Here is a 21,402-nt window from a genome sequence, read left to right as displayed (position 1 = left end):
CATATGAGTTTATGGGAGAAAGGCATGTCTGGGTGCTCCTTGGTAGTCAGAAAGGAAAGGCTGCCAAGGGCAAGGACCCCGAGCTGTGTGCAGGCAGGCAGAGAAAGCTCTTTGGTCTCTGGATCACACTGAGATGCATCAGTTTTTGAAGAAAAGCTGAAAAATGTGATTATGTTGGGGGAGGTGGGGGTACAGCTCTAAGTCTGCATGCTTGCAGTACAGTGAGCAGCTCAAAATTACAGCCTGCAAATAGATGTACACGTTTAACTTCTTAGTAGGGCTGTAACTCCCTGCTGTAGTGCAGTAAGAATAGGAATACTTAACCATTTAGATTGTGATTTCTATTTTCAGGGCTGTGCCAGCCAGCGTTAGGTACTTCAGTGTAAAGCAGGCGGGTAATCTGTGAACAGAATTTGAAGCTTTTTGATTTGGGGGGGAGGCAATGTTGTTTTGCATACTCCCCAGAATAAAAGGAGGTTCAGACCCATCTGCTCCAGCAGTGGGGTCATGGCGTCTTTCAGCCTCCTCCCAGGAGAGACTCTCAGGCAGGAGCTGATTTCTTCTCGGCTCTGACCACCATCGCCCTCAGTAATTATAGCAGCGTTGAAATTCCGAGCTAAAAACAGAAGTGCAGCATGTGCCTATTCCCCATGTGATTCAGAAACCAGGAAATTGAAAGAGCCTGACTGAGAGGAGAGGGAGTGCAAAGCAATAGACACATCTAATATTTATCTCAAACCTGCTACGCCTGGGACGCAGGAGCTGTCATCTGCCGGAGCTGATTATGCATGCAGCCGAGCAGAGCCTGATTGGGTGTAGTAGGACCTAAGGAGAGGGAGAGAGGGAGCAGGGAGAGAGTTCCGCTCGCAGCACCGAAATGTAAACAGTGTGAAGCGAGAGGGAGTGTAAAGCCTTTATGCTCTGAAGAGCCAGCAGCCGGCCGCGGGCTCCCATGGCTCCGGCAGCGTACCTCTTGCAGGTCTAGCCGTGCCCGGCTTGATGAACAGAAGCAGACATTTGGAGGATCTCCTGCCTGTGGATACAAATAGGGGGCAATCGGGATGCGCTAGCTTTCTCCGGCGGCGCCGCAGCTCTGTCGTGCTCCGTGCCGCAGCTGGGACAGGGCAATGGACATGAACATGAAGAAGTTCACAGTGCGTCGGTTCTTCTCGGTCTATCTCCGCAAGAAGTCTCGGTCAAAGAGCTCCAGCCTAAGTAGATTTGAGGTAAAATTCGCCTTAACTTTGTTAAACGTAGCAAATGCCATTAGGTGCCGGTGACAGAAATACAAGAGAATCCTGCGTTTACTGACGTGATAAATAGTTAAAGGTGATCTTTCCCTGGAGGTGGTGATAGTCGCACCTGATGTTCTTTGTTTCAGTGTAATTCAGTGCTTTTTCTCGGTAGTATTCAATACATTGCATAATGTATTTAGTGTGTTGCTAAGGATCCTTTTATCAGCCCGGCAGGGGAGAGGGAAGCTGGCTCAGGACATCATGAAGTTGTAGGAAATAATTACGGATCCACTTAAATTAGCACAAATGGCACCATACTTTACAATAGCTTCATATTATAGTCTTCCTCCCTTGTGCATATACCATTCTTTCTCAGTGCCAGATTTCCAAATAATTAATCAGTTTGCTAGTGCCTTTTATTTATACGGTATGTTAGGGATTTGCTTGCTTGTTTGTCCATAGGTTCTTATGCTTGCACAGATTTTTGCATGTCTCTTCTCTCCCATGCATCCTGGTGTTTTGTTGTTGTTGTAAGGAGAAGTTCTTCAGGAGCTAAGGGACAATGTCAAATTAAGCCTACGATGATTTAGCAGTGTGAGGAGATGAAGGCAGTTCAAGTCGGCGGTATTAGCAGACAGGAATGTGTGAATGAGTTAGAACCAGGATTTCTGCCTCCCTTCCTTGAACCATTGTTCTTCAGCCCTATATTTGGAGCTGTGAATAGCCGGCAGGATGTGAGATCAATTGAATAGATGTCAGTTATATTTATGTTGTTCACTTTATCATTGCAGATGATCTGCAACCTCTGCATTAAAATAGAGGTAGATGGGGCCTGATTCCCCTCTGCCTCACATTTGTTTTGTGCTGGTGTACTTCAGTTGACCTCGGAGGAGTTACTCTGATTTGCACCGATATTCCCAGGAGGAGGATTAGTCTCATGCTGTGCGAATACATTTTAAAGTGTTATTCTCTTAGTGTCCCATTTAAAGTACCAGGTAATTGTTTGAATGTGAAGTTCTTCATGTGTTATTGCTTAAACAGGACATGCAGAAAAGCAGAGTGTTTGGCTGGCATGTTTTGCTGTGTTTTTTTTCTTTAACTCTTTAAAATCAGCTGTCTTGAAAAAATGGTCATGTAAGGTACCTAATTTTATTTCACTCATCCAATAGTCATGCTATGCATTTAAAACCCCTAATAAATCAAAAGCTCCCTCCTTGCACCAGCCCTGCCTCTCTAGGACTGAGGGGACAAGCAGGGAACCCTTCCTTTCCCTGTTGTGAACCCAGAATTGAAAAAGGCCAACCTGAAATAGATGTTCCTTGTAACACACTGTAAATTCACTAAGCTTGTGCTCCACTGGAGCCAACACAAAGTAGACCTGGAGTTACATGAAGAAGTTCTGAGGCAGATGAGTGTCTGTGTAGGCTGCCAGTGTCAAGGTGTGGATGTTGAGGGGAGATGGGTTTGAGACAGCAAAGCCCCACCAGATCTTGTAACTATTCATCTGACAGTGCCATAGTTTGGGAGAAAAAGATTTCACCACACTAATTGTTTTACTGGCTGACCTAGCATGAATGACCAGTACAATTCAGCATTTGGAGCAAGCCAGGCCCTTGCTTCATTTAAAAAAACCAAACAAACAAACCCCCCAAAAACCTTCTTTACAATTCCTTTGATCATCAGTATTAGATTTACTATCTATGTAAATAGATATTCAATATCTATGAAATAGTTTTCCCTTACTTGATCTTGTCTTGTAATGATTTTTTTCCCCCTGTCTTTAAATAATTTGCTTCAAGAAGCAGCTTGATATGTATCCCATCACACATGTGAGTTCAGAGCATTTTGTCTGTTTCCCTCCTGTGCCCCTTGACTTGGCAGTCATGACCAACTTTATGCAAAGTGACTCAGTATTATAATGCAGCAGGGAGTAAGGGTTGTTCCAATGAAGAAGAAAAAATGATTCATAAAATCTGTTCTGCTATTTAAGTGTGAAAATCATCAGAGATGTTCTTGCTTAGAGGGGGAAAAAACAAACATGAACATCAAGCCCCCTCTGTGATTTCCATCCCTGAGTACTTCTGTGTATAAATTTGTAATTGCAGGCTAATGAGCGCTTGTCAGCCAAACATAAAGTGCAAGGAAGCCTGTTGGTCGTTGAATTATTTAGAAGTCAGAATATTCTTTGTCCTCATACGTAGATATTTCTAAAGAGGCAGTAAAAGGCACAGGTTATTACATCATAGAATGAGTAAGTGTAAAATAGAGGAAAGAAATTTGGAGAAAGCACATGGCATTGCTTTGCTTAGTGTGTGTTAGCCAATGTACCTGGCAAGTTATGTGTTGCTAGATGTTATTTGAAATTTGGAAGAGGGCTGTTGTTCCTAGCTTGTGTAGGTTGTTGTAGTGTTGTTTTGACCAGGTGGGTGGGATTAAAATGGTTTTAAGATAGATACTCCTGATTCAAGCATTTGAGATCTTTAAAGTACGACTATTAAAGTAGATTCAAAATAACATAATATTAGTTATTAAGATCGTATCATTAATTACTTTTTCCAGTGTGGTATTCACTTTTAATTCATTGCAATGAGCTTCATAAATTACAGAGCAGGGTATAGATGCAGAAAATGACTTAGCAAGTCACAGTTTGCATCTTGACCTTTACTTAATCATTTCATATGCCAATATCATTGCTGTATCAACAAGATCATTGCCCCATGTAAATATCTGGGTTTCACACTTTGTCCTGCTAAAGGGAGCCGAGCACACTCTGGTAAATGAGATGTTACAGGAGTTTTGTTTCATCTTGCCCAAAATGTGTCCCCTTTTTGTTATTCTGGGAAAACTTGGCTGAAATTTGAACTTATCTGGCTATACTTTCAGGTTTTCAGTTTATATTATTTTTCAGTATGGCCTGCATTGCCCTTCATTTATAAGGTATCTAGTGATGTAATTTTATTAAATGTGCAGAGCCAAGTTTTGCCCTTCTGCATGCACAGAGTTCTTACTGAAGTCAGCTGAAATCCAGCAAAGTCAATGGGAACTGCATGTGTGCATCCAAGAGGAGGGCTTTGTTTATGGTTCTTGCTGAGTGTTGATGAACATGAATGTGAAACCATCAGGAGAAAGTACGCACAGTGTGGATCTACTAAAGACTTTGAGCCCCAGTGGAATGCATCTTATGGCAGTGAGCAATATCCCTTGATTTATAAATCAAAAGTTAAATATGCCATTTGAATAAGCTAGGAAAGACTTAAGCATGCGAAGAATTTGATTATATTTATACCAGTGACACAGAAGCATATATTGGGGTTTTTTTGAGAAAATGACCAATTAAAACATTAAACCCTTTGATTCTTCTGGGACATGTTTCAGATTTTTGCATTCTTTATGTATTCTTAATTCATTATTCTTTAATTCTTGTTTTGTCTCACTGGTAATGGTGAATCCAAATTCTGTTTGGTCTACATATGGGGCTTTTAGAGCCTAGCAGAGTTCTTTCAAATTAATTCAAAATTAATTTGGACCCTGGTGCATCTCAGCATAGTCAGTTGTGAGAGGCAGGACCTCCTGTGGGTGATTCATGTATGGGTCCTCTTTGGGTTCCAGCATTGGCATGTGGGATATGGAAGCAAGCCTATGCAGTTTGGTAAGGCATAGTGCAGAAGGATTGGCACTGGCTTTATAATACTTTATGATGATAGATTTTTTGTTCTAATCTTAGGCTCTGATTTTGATTTCCTTTAGGTTTTAATTAGAACAGCCTTAGGAAAGTGGTCAGCAAATGCTGAGCTAGACTGCTCCTTTTGCACAGTGAGCTGGAGCAATGCTTCACTTGCAAACGCTTGTGAATTCTTCTGCACTTGTATAAAGAATAATTTTGTTCTTTAGCAGTAGTGTGTCCTTCATTCTGTCTTTTTTTTTATTTTTATAGATAATAATTGGGTAGAAGAATATATTCTTTCTGTCAAAGGTTAGACTGAAAGAGGCGAATTAAAGAACAGAGATGGGGATTAACAGCCCAAGACCAGCTCTGCAAGGTGCAAGTGCTGAGGAAGCTTTAGGTGTTTTTTTTCCCTTGGTAATGATCATCTTTGTGATGTGTGTTCTTGTTACAGCAGAAGTTACCGACGCTATTGTAGTCTGACTTCCCCCAGCTGCCGGCAAGACTTGTGTGAGGAAATGCTGCAATTCTTGTAGTCTTGCATGGCTTGCTGGGGGTGAAGGGGGGCAGGGCAGGGAATGGAGAGCAGGAGGAGGACAGGTCACTTCAGGAGCCACAGGATCGAATTTTCAGGCTCATTTTGATAACTTGCTGTGTCATTGCAGATGGTTCAGACCTCTGTGTCCTTCATTCCCCATTTGTAAAATGAAAATCTAATGAATATTCAAGTCCTTTGATACCATTCTACCTACTTACACTGGGTTTGGTGCTAAGAGAGGTTATTCACATACGTACGCATTTATAATACAGGAGTCTCTCCCCAGCTCCCCAAATACTTCTACCTTTATACCAAATAAACAGTCTCTTGCACCTCAGGCCTGCGATGTCCTCCTTCCCACAAGCCTCAAATTAACTGCTGAGCTACAGAAAGGGAAAATTATGCAAGTTGATGTAGGGATAGCTTGTCCGTAGAAAAATAATAGAAAAATAGGGCTGGGAGGGATTGAAAAAAACCTTGATCTGGACTTCCCCTCCTCCTGCCTAGGCAGCATCAACTACATCTAAACTATCACACGAAAGAAAGATGTTTTTCTAACCTCTTCTTAAAGGCCTCCGACAGTAAATGCCCATAACCTCCCCAGGAGGTATATTTTACAACATTATCCTAGTGTCTGAGAGCTTTTCTTACGGCAATTTAAGCCTGTGTCATCTTGTCCTGCCCGTTGTAACTGTGAAAAAGAGATTGTTTCCTTTTCTTTGCAGCAAGATTTTATGCATTTGAAAGCTTTTTAGGTCCCCTTTCCTCAGTCTCTGCTGTAGGGTAGGAAAATTACTTTCTTCCTTTCTGAAAGTTAGGGACTTTCAGGAGCAAGACCTTGTGCCAATCACAGCAACATTGCTAAGGAGAAGCCCTTCCTTTGGATGCTAATGGTCCCTTGTAAAAATCACTTTTATTTCAAAGAACCCTACCCTGTCAAAGACCAATCCAAATTGTTATTTTATGCTCCATTTCCACGATCTAAATGCCTGCATGATGCCTTGATCTGATGGTATTTGGCATCCAGTCCAGAGCTGACAGCCTATCCTGGGCTCTCATGTTAGATCAATCCTGACATGCATCACACAGTTAAACACAGACTTTGGTCACATACCCAGGGTACACACATGTTTGGGCATAGCGCAGGGACCTGATATTCTCTCATAACAGACGAGGTCTTCATTTAGTTGTGGTATGGGTCTTCTCTGATCAGCTGATGGGCCACACACATGTATACCTTATTTGACTGGCGATGATGCAGTGGTATGGTGAACACGTTTGGTCACGATCACAGACAAATGATGAAGAGTGAAACGGAGAGGCTGATGCCTGTCCATTGTGTCTGTGGGCAAGGTAATGTCCTGTTTCCCTGAGCCTGGAGCATCTGTAAGCAGGTGTTCAGGAGGAAAAGAGCTGAACCTGGTGGACTGATGGGGAACTGTGGGCAGCTAGGCCCCTGCCTAGCAGTAGAGTAACTTGGTTCTATGGAAGTGGAAAACATGTAATTTTATTCTAGCTTTTAGCTCATAATGTTATGGCCTGGCTGACCCTGTGGCACAAAAAGTCTGTTCTCAGAGGACTGAGCTCTCCTGCACCTATTTTTGTAATCAGTAGCATCTGATTCATCCATTTTTCTGCTAGTCTCAGGAGAGGACTCCTTTTGTGCATGCTTTTTGTATTTGTGTCCTCACAGGTAACTGAAAATATTTCCAAGGACAGACAGAAATTAGAACAAAGAAACTTCTTAGGTTTATGTACCAGTTACTAAAGTAGAAATACTTTTCATCTAAATATTTGCTAGTCAGTTCCTTTTGCTCACTTCAACAGGACCTACTGTCCCAGGTTTGCAATGATTTGTAAAAGTATTTGGCAAGGAAGAGAAGCAGCAATGAGTTCTGCACTCAGGACATACACACTCTCTCTCTCTGTGATGCCGTCAGCTCTTACAGGGCACAGCTTTGCTTCCTGAAGAACGGTCTCAGGAAATGGAAAAGAATGAGAGTGGATCATTGAATCTACCTTGAAAATAGCTACCTTGCTATTTTCAATCTACCCTGAAAAAAGCTTCCTGACTATGTGTAAGGAAGCAAGCGATACATCTGTTCAAGGTCCTTGCAGCACAGCTACCATTTGCACACTTGGACCTTTTGTGCCTTCCAGGCAGTTTGGGATGGAGGCTCCCTCAGTGGGTGCGTGCATGGTGATGGGGCAGCCACAGCATGGATATGGAAGACTTTGAAGGAGCAGCCATCCCTTAGCTGTGAAATGTTGCTCGCTCCTTTGAAATTTGTTGCCAGTATCAGTGTTTCTGCAGAGCTGCTTTTACTGTGGGATGTGAGAGAGCCTAGAGCTCTCCTCTGAGTGCCAGGAGTTCAAGGATACTAGAAGTGCAAACCATTGAGAATGCAGAAGACAAAACAGCGGTGTTTCCAATGAGGAGAACCTTCTTCTCAGATTGCAGTGATATTATTAGGTATTATGTAGCAGTGTGTGGGCAAGAAGGGGAGATAGAGGCTGCTAGCATGCTTTCAGGTGGTAAGTAATGATAGTAATTATGCCATGCCTCTTTCCTGCAGGGCCAGATTTGGACCTGGACGTGACTGGCAGAAGGCAGTAAACGGTTCTCTTCAAGAGTTATTACAAATAAACTGAAGGCTTTTTTTTTTTTTTGGGGGGGGGGGACACACGGACGAACGACGACACACGACAACTGAGTGTGTAGGTTTTTATCTATAAAACTTACCTTTGACTGTTGTTAACAGGACTGTTAACAGGTAAACAGGAGATACCCAGTCCTGCTTGTTCTCAGAAGCATCACTCCCCAGACAAGTTTGTGGTGCCCAACAGGGTAATGTCAGCTCAGTGCTGCGATATGGGGCTTCTTTAGGGACATATTGAGTGCTGAGTGGTGTCAATTCCTGCTATACATTATGGGTAAAAAGTAGTGGTGAGCTGAGAGTGATGGTAAGCAGGAAAATAGTATTTTTTTTCTTATTTCATGTAAACATGTGGAATACATTTTATGCACATGTATATACATTCAGGGTCTCTGATTTTGTGCTGTGCATTTCTTTTTTGAAGTTCTGTAGGACTCAACAAGGAGAGAACTAGTATGATTAGACATTTTTTTGAATTTTGTATGGAAATTCAATTTTAAAACTACAGAATTTAGTACAGGCTGCTGCTTGTAATACAAATAATGAAACAATATTTAAGCATAATAAAAAAATGACATTTCTGTTCCAGGGGAATATTAGAGCTTGCCCTTCAAAACTACAGACAACTTAACTCCATGCTGAATTTGTGAGTCATCTCATTATTTACAAGACTGAGCCTTAGACATCTCCATGGACAAATTAACACAAAGATGTGTTCCAGACTCAAAGCTTTACCATGTCCTTAGGAGGGAAGGAATCAAGTACTTCCTTCAGCTAGCAGTATGGCATAGGCTGCTGTATGCCATAAAGAGTGAATGAACTAGTTGGTGGTGCAAACTGTTGAAAAATGGTAAAAAAAGGTCTTTAAAAGCTCAAACTTACTGGTTTGAAAGATCTGTGTGTTGTAGAACATGCTTTAGGATTGAGCCTTTTTGGGGGTGGTAACTCTTTGGAGAAATAGTGTTGTCCAAAAAAGTGGGATTGCTCACACAGTGTGCAAGAGCCAATTGACACAGAGTTCAGGTATGTATTTATTACAGATTTGCACAGGGCTGGGGTCTAGGTGGTATTCCACAAAGCAAGCCCCAACTTCAGAAGAACAAGAATATGTATTTTCCAAGCTCTGCCTAAAAGATACTATTGGTAATTAGTTATGAATTGTAGTTTTCTATTGGTTTATACATCTTTCACTTTGATTTAAAGTTACAGCATATTTTTAATTTATTACACGTGTCCTGGGCTGGGGGAGGAGAATCTTTTAGTCCTGAATTGAGTTGGTGGCTGCAATCTCCCCATGCCACCTTTCCCTCCCCCCTAGTTACAGTCTCATTCTGCTGACTTCTTGTCTTTGTTGCAATTAGCTGGCTGTTGGCACCTCCTGGGGCAGGATGTTCCCCTATCAGGCTTGTAGTTCTCCTTCAAGGGCACAGTCATTGATACAAAGTTACAGATAGATGACTAATCTAACTTCCCTAGAAGAGGAGAGTCATTTCATGTTGACAACAATAAGATAACAGGGATTTAATGCATAGCTAGACAGCAATAGGGTGTGTTCTTGGCATATATCAAGCCTGGCCATCCCAGAGGTCAATATTTTGGTCTCCTGTTTGGACAGAGGACTAACTGTTCTATGTAATTTATATGTAAAGTGGCCAGCACTGATAAATGGTACAACAGAAAACCTTCATATTATGTGCTTACATAAGCAATTTTCCTGAAAAATAAGTAAAGGGCTTGGGCAGATGTTTAGTCCTTTGGTGTATTGGGTCTGGCTGAGATGGCATTAATTTTCCCCACAGCAGCCCTCACAGTGCTGTGCTTTGTGTTGGTAGCCAGAAAGGTGTTGGTAACACCAGTGTTTCGGCTACTGCTGAGCAGCGCTCGCGCAGCACCAAGGCTGTCTCTCCACCAGCTCCCCCCTCACTAGTAGGGTGGGGGTGGGCAAGATCTTGGCAGGGGACACAGCCAGGACAGCTGAGCCAAACTGACCAAAGGGATAGTCCATACCACGTGATTCTGCTCAGCAATAAAAGCGAAGTGAAAAGAGGACGAGGGGGGCGGTTGTTATCATGATGCTTGTCTTCTGGAGCAACCGCTACACGTACTGAAGCCCTGCTTCCCGGGAAGTGGCCGGACATCACTGGCTGATGGGAAGTAGCAAATAAATCTTTTGTTTTTCTTTGCTTCTGCTTTTATTAAACTGCCTTTATCTTGACCCATGAGGGTTTTTTCCATCTTATTTTCTCCCCTCCATCGTGCGGAGGAACGGTGTGGTAGAGCAGCTTGGGGGCATCTCACCAAGGTCAACCCACCATATTTAGTCAGAGGGGGAAGAGTTTTTCTTTTAGAATATTTTTTGTTTTGTTTTGCTAGTAAGTAATAAAGAAAATCCTATAGCAGTTCAACTTTGTCTTCTCGACTTCCACATTGAGGGCAACGAGTAGACAAGTGCTGTGACTCTGGCAGATATCTTTGCCTTTGATTTCTGCGTCAGCACCTCTCCATACCAGTCTTTCCTGTATGAGACAACCTCTGCTTGTGACTAGAAAATGCCTGAGACAGCAATCAAATGTTGTAATTGCATTCATTTTAAAGTCATCTGTCTAAATATCTTAAATCCTGCTGTATTGGCTGTTGGTCTGCACAATATCTACTTTATTCCTGTATGATTATGTGCTGCAATTATTACTGAAGTATAATCTGAAATCAAGGCTTTATATTAGATTATTTCCATGACACAGTTCAAAACCATTTATAACCACTGAATTTGAATTTTTGATTACTAAATGTGTGCAGGTGTTAAATAGTGCATACTTCAAAAGTTTTTTAATAACATTTCATTATATTGAAAAGGCTTGAAGCTTTTTCCTGGCAAGTAAAATCACTAATTTTTCTTATGAAATGAACTTAATATTTTGTTAAATTGGTATTAACAAGGTGGCTAAACCAAGACAGTTTCAAAATGTGAATGGTTTTCATGTGATGGCAATACAAAGGAATTTTAAAGTGCTGGCATTTTAAGGCTGATTTCAAGCACATTGCAGTGCCTTAATTTGAAAGAATAGATGCCCTTCTGGAAAAGACGATGTATCTGTCCTTGTTTTCCAGACTCACACACCTTTGGGAGCTACCTTCTCCCTTCTATGTGGCAATCAGTGAATAGGCACAAAAGGAGGAAAGGAAAGTGTGGTAGTTAATCTCAGCTCTTACTTCTGCATTCTGTCAACTTCTCTTCAACTTCTCCTTCCAAAGGTGGACCACGTATTTAGGTTTACTTGAGAAGTGTGTGGAAGTGTGTGGTGTGAATCCACACAGAAAAAGCCCTGTGTGTAAAGGCAGGAAAGCCCCCACTGAAGCAGGCATCAGCTTATCCCTCTCAGTCTCTCCAGCATTGCAGAATTGTCTGGGTTTATGACACCTGACGGTCTGAGGTAATAAAACTGCTTCATTTTCAGTGTTAAAGCTTCTTTGTTCATGGATAAGTTTTAGCAATTGTAAAGCAGAAAATACATAAAGCAGAAGTTGGGTCAAACTAAGCTGAGGGGGAGTGAGGAGACATTTTGCTTTCTCCTTCAAAAACTTTTAGTGTACTTCATCCTTAGTTTGATGGCTAACTCAAGCCTTTATGTTATAAGGATGAGCATTTTAGGGTCATTAGCTCAGGTCTGAAGAAAAGACAGTTGTTAACTGCAAACTGATACAAGGGAAAAAAAAATCACCAGTGTTACTAGAGCTAGAGAGAAACCACAGTTTCCCATGATTTGTAACTGAGAATTTTCTTTCTTTCTCTGTGATTTCAGGATTGGTTTTTTGCTTTTGCAGAATTGGAAGAATCCTTACTAAAATCATACTTCAATGCATCTGGTTTTTTTCCCCACATTTTTGTGGAAAGGTTAATGTCCGATCATAATATATTGAGCAGCAATGCTGGTGACGATGATGGGCAGGAGAACTTACTATGCCTGCAGAGTAAGCACAGATAATATTTACTCACCTACTTCCCTCTATTCCACCAGTGCAAATATGGCAGCATCCAGATGTTCTTTTTTCCGTTCTACAGCTGTTAATGCCATCAATGCTATAACATCCCTCCTTGCACAGCAGAGAAATTCACTCTGTATTTACTTTTCTCTGAAAGGCCATGTCCTGAAAAAACATAAAAATCAAATGACATCTTTTTGCCTGATGGTATGAAATTAATTTCTAAAAGCCTCAGTAACAGGGATTTTGTAATCTAGCAAATAAAATTCTCATTTTTCCCAGATAGGAAAATCTGGATGGGACACTAGGAGAAATACCATTAATGGTTCTGAAGACCGTTGCTTCCAAAGCACACACTGCCTATAGTGATTATCTGCCAAAAGCTACTAATTTTATCCCAATTGTCTTTTTGAAAATAATCTGTCCAAACATCAGGATAAAGTTTACAGACAATTTACTTTTGAAAATGGGTATTTCTCTATGAAAGGGTCTAAGTTACTTACAATCATATTGTTTGCTTAGGAAAAGATAATTATGTGATGGTGCCAACTTCTTCTTCTGCTTGGTTTAAAAGCATTTTCTCCTTCTGTAACAGGCTTATAAAAGAAGCCATAAAATTCATTTGAGTAATGTTTATATTGAAAGAAATGCTGTAACGAGCAGATACATGTGATTTTTTGGAGGAGTCGTTCTTGGACATCTTCCTCTGTGTAGAAGTTTTTCCTTGGAGTTGTAAGGAAAGTCTTAAGTTTTTTATTTAGTATTTCCATATTTCTCATAATGCATGTCAAATGAGTGGATTAAAAATGTAATCTTCTCTAATGAAGGCACTCGGGGTCATTGCAAAACCAGAGCTTTTCGAAGATTCTTATTTAGGAAAAATAGATCAGTCCTTTGCTTCCCCTCTTGACCACTTGTTCTATTATTGATTGGTTTAGCTTTTTTTCTGACTGTTTTGTGCTTGTCTTCTCCTCCCTGTTATTTTCCACATGCATGACCATGGCAGTTATAACCCCTCCCTGGGTAAGTGGGGACTTACAAACCATTTAACATACTGTACACACAACACAGTCAAGAGAAAGATTGTCCTTTCCCCCTTGCTTTCTAAATCCGTTTGCTGGTGTGACATTCATGAGGCTGAGAGCTCTCTCCATGGAGTACCACTATGGTCCACACGCTCTCATTTATCTTTCTGGTGATCAGACAGCTGTTGCTGTCTGGGATTTTGAATCATGTCTTCAGGGAGGCACATCAACTCCCCATTTTCCAGTTACTGAGGAGAAGAAATGAAGTTGTTCTGCCTTCCTGGGATCTGGTTCTTTATTCTTGTCTTCAGGCTTTTCTTCCCTCTTGTAAATAAAGGTTGAGGATTTGAACACGCTGTGCACTGCCGTGTAGAGTCCCACAGCTGGACTGCAAAAATGCTGAGCTCCACACTGATGGAAACTGTGCCATTGAGACAAGGCTCTTGGCTCCTGGTGCCTACTGAAACTCTCACTTTGCCTTCTCAGATGTTTCCCTTGTAAGGTAACAAGTTCTGCTTTTTCCTTCTCCCTCGACCTATCCTTCATCTGATTCAGCTTTTTTTAATTTATGCTTTAGACTCAGACAATGGGAACCACATGTTTTTTCTTTTCTGTTTTCGTACTTCCTACCCTCAGTTTACTGGGGTAACTTGGGAGTCATCAGTAAAAAGCTTTGTTTGAGGAAGTGCTGATTCAGAGGAGACGCTCAGCTCTGAGGCTGGGCAATGGTCAGATAGCTCCAAAGAAAATCCCAACTACAATACTTACTACATATCTCAGAAATGTCCCCCTCTCCTATAGCGTAGTCCTTACCTATTTCTCTTCAAATGGATCTGCATTCTGGCTTTCCAGAGTTTAAATGTCTTGTGATCGTTTCAGGGAGAGCAGCAGCAAAAAACTCCTAGAATCCCCTTGCATCACAGGCTCCCGAATGCATTGTTGAGGGTTTCATACCTATGACTCAACTCCGCTTCCAACTGTGCGTGAACGTCTGTCTGGGATTTTAGCTCTATATAGTACCATTTTCACAGCACTGTACTTTGTTTTTAAAGCACAGTTACTATGGCATCTACAAGATCTTGGAAAATAGTGAAACAAAGATATCCATGTTACCATTTTACTTTGCATGACAGCTTCTGTGTTTTCACCGTCTGGATTTTCTTTTGAACTTTGAAGGAAAAAAAAACCTCAAAGTGAAAATCAGCTGCCAGTTTTGGTTCATTTCAGGTACATGAAGTCACGCAAAGCCTGATTTCTGCTTTCATAATGTGGTTTCTGCTCGGTCATCATCCATTTCAACTTGCTGGAAGGAGTAAACTTGTGTAGTTGTTCATCTTGGGGTTTTCATGACAAATTTCAAACTAGCCTGCATTAATAATAAAAAGATTTTCTATTCAAGGACCTTACTCTAGTAGTTAAGAGGTTTAAAATTTACAATGCTATAAAGTCTAAACCAGTGCAAACCTATGCAATTCAATGGGAAAGCAAAGCAAATTGCTCTTCTCAAAACCCGACACCCCCCCCCCCCCCCCTTCTCCGGAATTGTAATTAGAGCTGAATCAGAAGAAAACTTGAAAACTTGTATTGCTTTTGTTGTGACACTTAACACATTACCAGATTGGCGTTGTTGCTGTTGATACAGCAGTATTCCTTCCTCCCTGCCAAAACACAAGATGTAACAGAATGCATTACCAACCTACTCTAGGTAAACCTCTTTGGCTTCTGCCTCTCTCCTGGTTGGTGGCCTTAAGCTGTCAGCAAGGACTACACAGAACAAATGTTGCCCTCTATTTAAGTCCATCTTAAATTATTACCAACTTCCGGGCTAGCATAAAACTGGACATGTAAAGGAGAGTTACACCCGGTGTCAGGGTCTTAAATTGTTTCTCATTTGCTTTTCTGAAAGGGTGATCTGTCGGTGTGCTGCGTGCCTGTAGCGCAGTCAGCTGAAGGAGTTTGTCCGTGTGTGAACACAGGAAATTATTCAAAAAGGGAATTGTTGGTTTGGATTCATTTTTAGCCTAGTTGTCTAAAGAAATGAGGCATAATACATCCCCTTGCCCTTTTCTGGCCTTTGCTTTGAAAGCATTGTCAAATTCACAGAGACAGACAGATGAATAGTGTTCTTAAAGACATAATGTTCATGTAAGAGTCATGAAAATACAGGGCTAGAGAAAGAGACACCCCTACTACCACAAAATGAAGGAACAAGGGGAACAAGAGTGGAAGCATACTCCTTAGCCACTGAAGGAGCCAAGCAGAGGAAAGTGGCAGGAGAGGGGGGCAGCCTGGTAAGAACCTGGGATACATCACTGCACTGTTTACAGAACAGTTTCTATACTTCAAAGCCAGGAAGCAAGCTAGGATTTTTTTCTGAGGACTGTGTTTGAATTTGCTGCGGAACCAAGTGGATCAGTCTACCTGTATAAATATTTGGGCTTTGAAATGCTATAGACCCCAGTGATGAGATTATTTATCATAATACTGCAATCTTTTAGTAATATCTTTTCCCATCCTATGAAATAAGCTGGCTCTTTTGTTTTAGCAATTTCTACTTCTAATCTAATGGGTGAAGCAGGAGTGACTAGTAGCAGTATTTTGTCAAGGTTGCTGAGATGCTTTTGATATAAGGGGCAGGCAACATAGCATGATGCTGGCTGTTTTTCTCTTTGAAATTCAGTGATCATCTTTGTGTTGAAATATATTAAAGATGTTTGTTTGGAGTTACTTATATGGTGTACTGAGGGAGAAAAAAGGCATTGTACTATAATTTATGGAGAAGAAACTTGCGAAACTTAACATCAAATGACTGATTGATTGATCAGTAGAATTATTTTAACAATCCTATAGATGTTAATAGAAAGTGCAGGCTGCTAAAGTAAGAGATCATCAGAATAATTATAGTACAATAACAAATTTTTAAAATGCTTGTTACAGAATTATAATAAAGCATCAGTGTTTTCTTGAAATATTCTGTCTTGCTAGTTGATATCGGCTTTGCTGACAAGAATAATTAATTTCTCTGGATGAAAGTGGGTATTTAGACTGTCTAGCCTTTGGAGTGAGCAATGAGGAGTCCTCAGGCAGGAATCTTTGGTGCAAGCAAGTCTGGGAAAAATATCGTTTCCCACTTGCACTCTCCTTGAAATAATACATTATACTAATTATTACAGAATTCTGTTGGATAGGATTAAATTTATAGAGTATCAAATTACTTAGATAGTTTGATGTCTTATATTTGCATGCTGAATGGTCAAGTGGGTCAATATACAAATTTTTGACATTTTCTGATGATTGCAGGATGTGTAAATAACAAAGTAAGATTTCTACATGGTAACACTGCAGAGCTGCTAAACTTCTTAGCCAAGCCCTGGCCATATAGCTATGCCCCACAACCTGGAATTAAAACTGACCTGTTTTGTACAGCCTCCTTACACTTTGCTTTGAATTACGAGACATTAATGCATACAGGAGAGAAGGGGACTTATGTGGGCACATATAATGTTTTACACTAACCAGATTATACACATCTTTTTGTCAGACATTCTGTTCTGTTGTTCATAGTAAAGGGAACATAAGCATTTAATGCCTAGTGGCATTTTTAATCCTTTTTAGGACAGTTTCTGAACAGGATTCTGTTTATACAACTATAAAAGAGTATGTTGTAATTACAGCCATATTTGTGTGTGTATGTATATAGTATTTATACAAATAATGCATGTAATAGTGTAAATACAAATAGTATGGCAGTTTTTCCATGGAAAATGCTACTAAGAAGATTAGAATTTCATCTCATAATACCATACACAACCTCTTATTGACTCAGAGTAGAGGTTTGTTTAGTTCTGCTGGACACCAAACAGATTAGCAGCTCAGGTTTTGGCTGCTGACATTCCTTTTGGACTGAAAATTACTAGAAAGTTCTTTTTTTTTTTTTTTTTTTGTAATTAATGGAAATCTCTCCCCAAAAAAGGTATTGTGTAACTTATTTTAAAATTTATTTCTCCTTTCAAGGATCTTCACTCCTCTTAAAGAGATTTTTCAGGGCATGACTGAACAATTTCTGACCATCTTCCTTCCCTTTTGTTCTCATGACTGAGCTGTTTTTCTAGATCATCTCCTGTACCGACAGACACAGGCTTCTCCCCTTTGGTCTTCAAAAGCCTCTTCCTGCCCCTGAAAAGTGCTGCTAATGAAATCATCTTTTCCCCAGTTGCTTCAGATGCATCTTCTATTCCACTGCTGAAGCTCATCCTGTAGGACAAAACCACTTCCCTCCCCTTGTTTAAATATCTTAAAAACACCCATTCTGGCCACTAACAGAAGAAAACAAGCTCAATAGAGCATGTCATGCTGCAAGTGTCCTTTCCTTGGCACTCCCGTGTTTTTTCTGTTGCTTTCATTTCCACTTTGTAGCCTTCCTCTTTGTCCTCCCTTCTGGTGTCATAGCAAAGGCTGTGGACCTGCTTTGCCCAGGGAACATCTGCTAGTCATTGAGGGCAGATCCACATTCATATTTAAGTCCTAAGTACTGAGAGATATTATTACCATTGCACAGATGTTTTTCTAATTCACACTGTGCACCATCTACTAGTGATGTACACCGGTTTTCACCTGGCAAAATTAAATGTAAAATCGCTAGTTGCACACTTCTTTGGTGTTGATAAAATATCTGATCTTTCACAAAGTCCTCCAGCTTTTGCTTTCATAGTGATACCAGGGAAGCAAATGACTTGCACTCAGTGCTTCCCCTTAGCTCCCAATGTATTTACTAGCATAATGTTAAAGAACCATCATAGTTATCAATTCTGTATGATAATCAAAACTCTTTGCGTGATTATAAAGGTAAAATTCCAAAGCAGAATTCCAGACATTTATTTTGATCCAAATCATAGATTTCTGTGTTCTGAAGGGCTCAATTTCATGATGATAAATAGCTCTTATTACAGAGAATACACATGCTGTCAAGTTTCCTCAGTATTAGTGCATGTGTGTTGTATTTCACAACCAAATCCTACCTTCCCCTCCACCGCCCCCCAGCTCACAAGCTGCTTATTATTGTAAGAAACTTGAAGATGGGAAGTACTTGGTTTATTTGCTGAGCAAGTGTCCCGCAGGCCAGATGGACACTCCCTGTGGCGTGGACACTGGATTTTGCTGTTCTTTACTGTCCCACCATGGTGGCCCATGCATTCTCATCTGTCCTGATGTCAGTTGTGCTGCAGCCAACTTCTAGAGAGCCAGCTTACTACTCCTACGCTAAAGAGACTTTATGTGTCTCTGGACCAACTAACACTGAACTTCCCAGTAGTCTCTAAGTGTACTTTTCCCAGAACGTTCATCATGTATGCACTCTGGATTCATTCAGGGGTTCCTGGTAGTTTGAGCAAAGAGACACAGATATTGAAGTTCTTATCCTTGGGAGACATAAGACAAGATTAATGACATCAGCTAGAGAGGATAAGCTGAGGAGGGTAAGGTAACGTGAAGTTCCCTGCCAGCTGCAGGGAAGGATCGGGCATGCAATCGGAGGATCACACAGATCAATACCTGGTTCCAGGCCTTGTGTCAATGGCTGAATTTCAAGTTTTTTGATCATGGGTCAGTTTACATGGCACCAGGCCTGCTGGCACCAGGTGGGGTTCACCTGTCTGAAGGGGGGAAAAGGTTCCTAGGTCAGGAGTTAGCAGGGTTCATTGAGAGAGCTTTAATCCGGATTCAAAGCAGGAAGGGAATAAAACCAAGCTTGTTAGAGATAAGCGTGGAGGCAGCATGCCAGGATTGTATGTGGGCTCAACACCATGACTGAAGTGCATCTATGCCAGTGCCTGAAGCATGGGCAACAAGCAGGAGAAGCTGGAAGCCATCGTGCTGCAGGAAAACTATGACACAGTCACCATCGTGGAAACATGGTGGGATAACTTACATAACTGGAGTGCTGCAATGGGTGGCTACAAACTCTTCAGAAGGGATAGACAAGGAAAGAGACACAGTGAGGTAGCTCTGTATGTCAGGAAGTGTTTTGACTGCCTAGAGCTGAATGATGGTGACAGTAGGGTTGAGTGGTTGTGGGTAAGGATCAGGGGGAGGGCCAACAAGGTGGATACCCTGGTGGGAGTCTGTTATAGACCACCCAACCAGGATGAAGAAGCAACAGAAACATTCTACAAGCAACTGAGAGAAGTCTCAAGATTGCTAGCCCTTGTTCTCATGGGGGACTTCAACCCCCTGGATAGCTGATGGAAATACAACACAGCAGATAGGAAACAGTCTAGGAGGTGTGGCAGATAACTCCCTGACGCAGCTGGTCAGTGAGCTAACCAGGGGAGATGCCCCACTGGATCTGTTGTTTACAAGCAGGGAAGGACTGGTGGGTGATATGCTGTCTGGAGGATATCTTGGGCATAGCGATCTTGAGATGATAAAGTTTTCAATTCTCAGAGAAGTTAGGAGGGGAGTCAGCAGAACTGCTATGTTGGACTTCCAGAGGGCCAACATTGGCCTGTTTAACAGCCTGGTTGATAGAGTCCCTTGTGAGATAGTTCTGAAGAGCTAAGAAGTCCAGGAAGGCTGGACATTCTTCAAGAATGTAGTCTTAAAAGGTGCAGGAGCAGGCCTTCCCCATGTGCCAAAAGACAAGCTGGTGAGGGAGAAGACTGGTTTGACTGAACAGAGAGCTTTGGCCAGAACTCAGGGAACAAAAGGAGAATTTACCACCTTTAGAAGAAGGGGCCAGCAGCTCTGGAGAACTATAAGGATGTCATGAGTTTATGCAGGGCACAGATTAGAGAGGTGAAAGCCCAGTTAGAACTCAAGCTGGCCACTGCCCTAAAAGATAACAAAAAAATATTTTTACAAATACATTAGAAACAAAAGGAGGGCCAAGGATAATCTCCAGCCTTTACTGGGTGTGAGGGGGAACATTGCCACAAAGGATAAGGAAAAGGCTGAGGTGCTTGATGCTTTCTTTGCCTCAGTGTTTAATAGTAAGACCAGCTTCCCTCTGGGTTACGCAGCCCCGTGAGCTGAAAGACAGGGATGAGAAGGAGCAGAATGAAGTCCCCAGAGTCCAGGAGGAAATGATTAGTGACCTGCTGCTCCACTTAGACATGTATAAGTCTATGGGGCTGGATGGGATCCACCCAAGAGTACTGAGGGAGCTGGTGGGGGAGCTCACCAAGCCACGATCTATTATTTATCAACAGTGCTGGCAAACTGGAGAGGTCCCAGCAGACTGGAGGTTAGCCAAGGTGACACCCATCTACAAGAAGGGCAGGGAGGGGGATGCAGGAAACTACAGGACTGCCGGCCTGACCTCAGTGCTGGGGAAGGTTTTGGAGCAGATCATCGTGAGTGCCTTCAGGTGGCATGTGCAGGACAACCAGAGGATCAGGCCCGGCCAGTTTGGGTTTATGAAAGGCAGGACCTACTTGATGCACCCGATCTCCATCAACAACAAGATGACCCTCCTAGTGGATGAGGGAAAGGCTGTGGATATCGTCTATCTGGACCTTAGTAAAGCCCTTGACACCATCTGCTACAGCATTTTCCTGGAGAAACTGGCTGCTCATGGCTTGGATGGGTGTGGTCTGCCCTGGGTTAAAAGCTGGCTGAGCCCAAAGCATGGTGGTGAATGGAGTTACATCCAGCTGGTGGCTGGTCACAAGTGGTGTTCCCCAGGGCTCAGTACTGGGGCCAGTTCTGTTTAATGTCTGTATCAGTGATCTGGATGAGGGGATCGAGCGCACCCTCAGTAAGTTTGCAGACAACACCAAGCTGGGGGGAGTGTTGACCTGCCTGAGGGCAGGAAGGCTCTGCAGGGGGGGTCTGGACAGGCTGGGCTGATGGGCCAAGGCCAATTGTATGAGGTTCAACAAGGCTCAGTGCCGGGTCCTGCACCTGGGTCACACCAACCCCACACAGCGCTACAGGCTGGGGAAGAGCGGCTGGAAACTGCCTGGTGGGAAAGGCCCTGGGGGTGCTGGTTGACAGCCAGCTGAGCATGAGCCAGCAGTGTGCCCAGGTGGCCAAGGTGGCCAACAGCATCCTGGCTCCTATCCAAAACAGTGTGGCCAGCAGGACCAGGGCAGTGATCGTCCCCCTGTGCTGGGCACTGGTGAAGCATTGCCTCCAATACTTGCATTCAGTTCTGAGCCCCTCACTTCAGGAGGGAGTAGAGGTGCTGAAGCGTGTCCAGAGATGGGCAATGGAGCTGATGAAGGGTCTGGAGCACAAGTCTTATGAGGAGTAGCTGAGGGAACTGGGGTTGTTTAGCCCGGAGAGGAGGATACTCAGAGGAGAC

General features: G+C 42.2%; 1 protein-coding gene across 2 annotated transcripts in view; it reads left to right on the top strand.

Moving 5' to 3' along the window:
• RPS6KA2 (ribosomal protein S6 kinase A2) overlaps window positions 1-21,402 on the top strand; it is a 280,073-nt gene that overhangs the window by 95,212 nt on the left and 163,459 nt on the right. The window contains exon 1 of one of the 2 annotated variants that reach the window (XM_037392120.1): window positions 674-1,226. The exons of the other annotated variant lie outside the window; for it this stretch is intronic. Within the exon in view, the coding sequence (XP_037248017.1) occupies window positions 1,128-1,226 (99 nt within the window). The 5' untranslated portion in view covers window positions 674-1,127. Of the gene's footprint in view, window positions 1-673; window positions 1,227-21,402 lie in introns of those variants that run through there. 2 annotated transcript variants of the gene reach the window in all.

This window comes from Falco rusticolus, chromosome 6 (genome assembly GCF_015220075.1).
Source record: "Falco rusticolus isolate bFalRus1 chromosome 6, bFalRus1.pri, whole genome shotgun sequence".
Lineage (NCBI taxonomy): Eukaryota > Metazoa > Chordata > Aves > Falconiformes > Falconidae > Falco > Falco rusticolus.
This window is presented reverse-complemented; position numbering and strand designations above follow the sequence as displayed.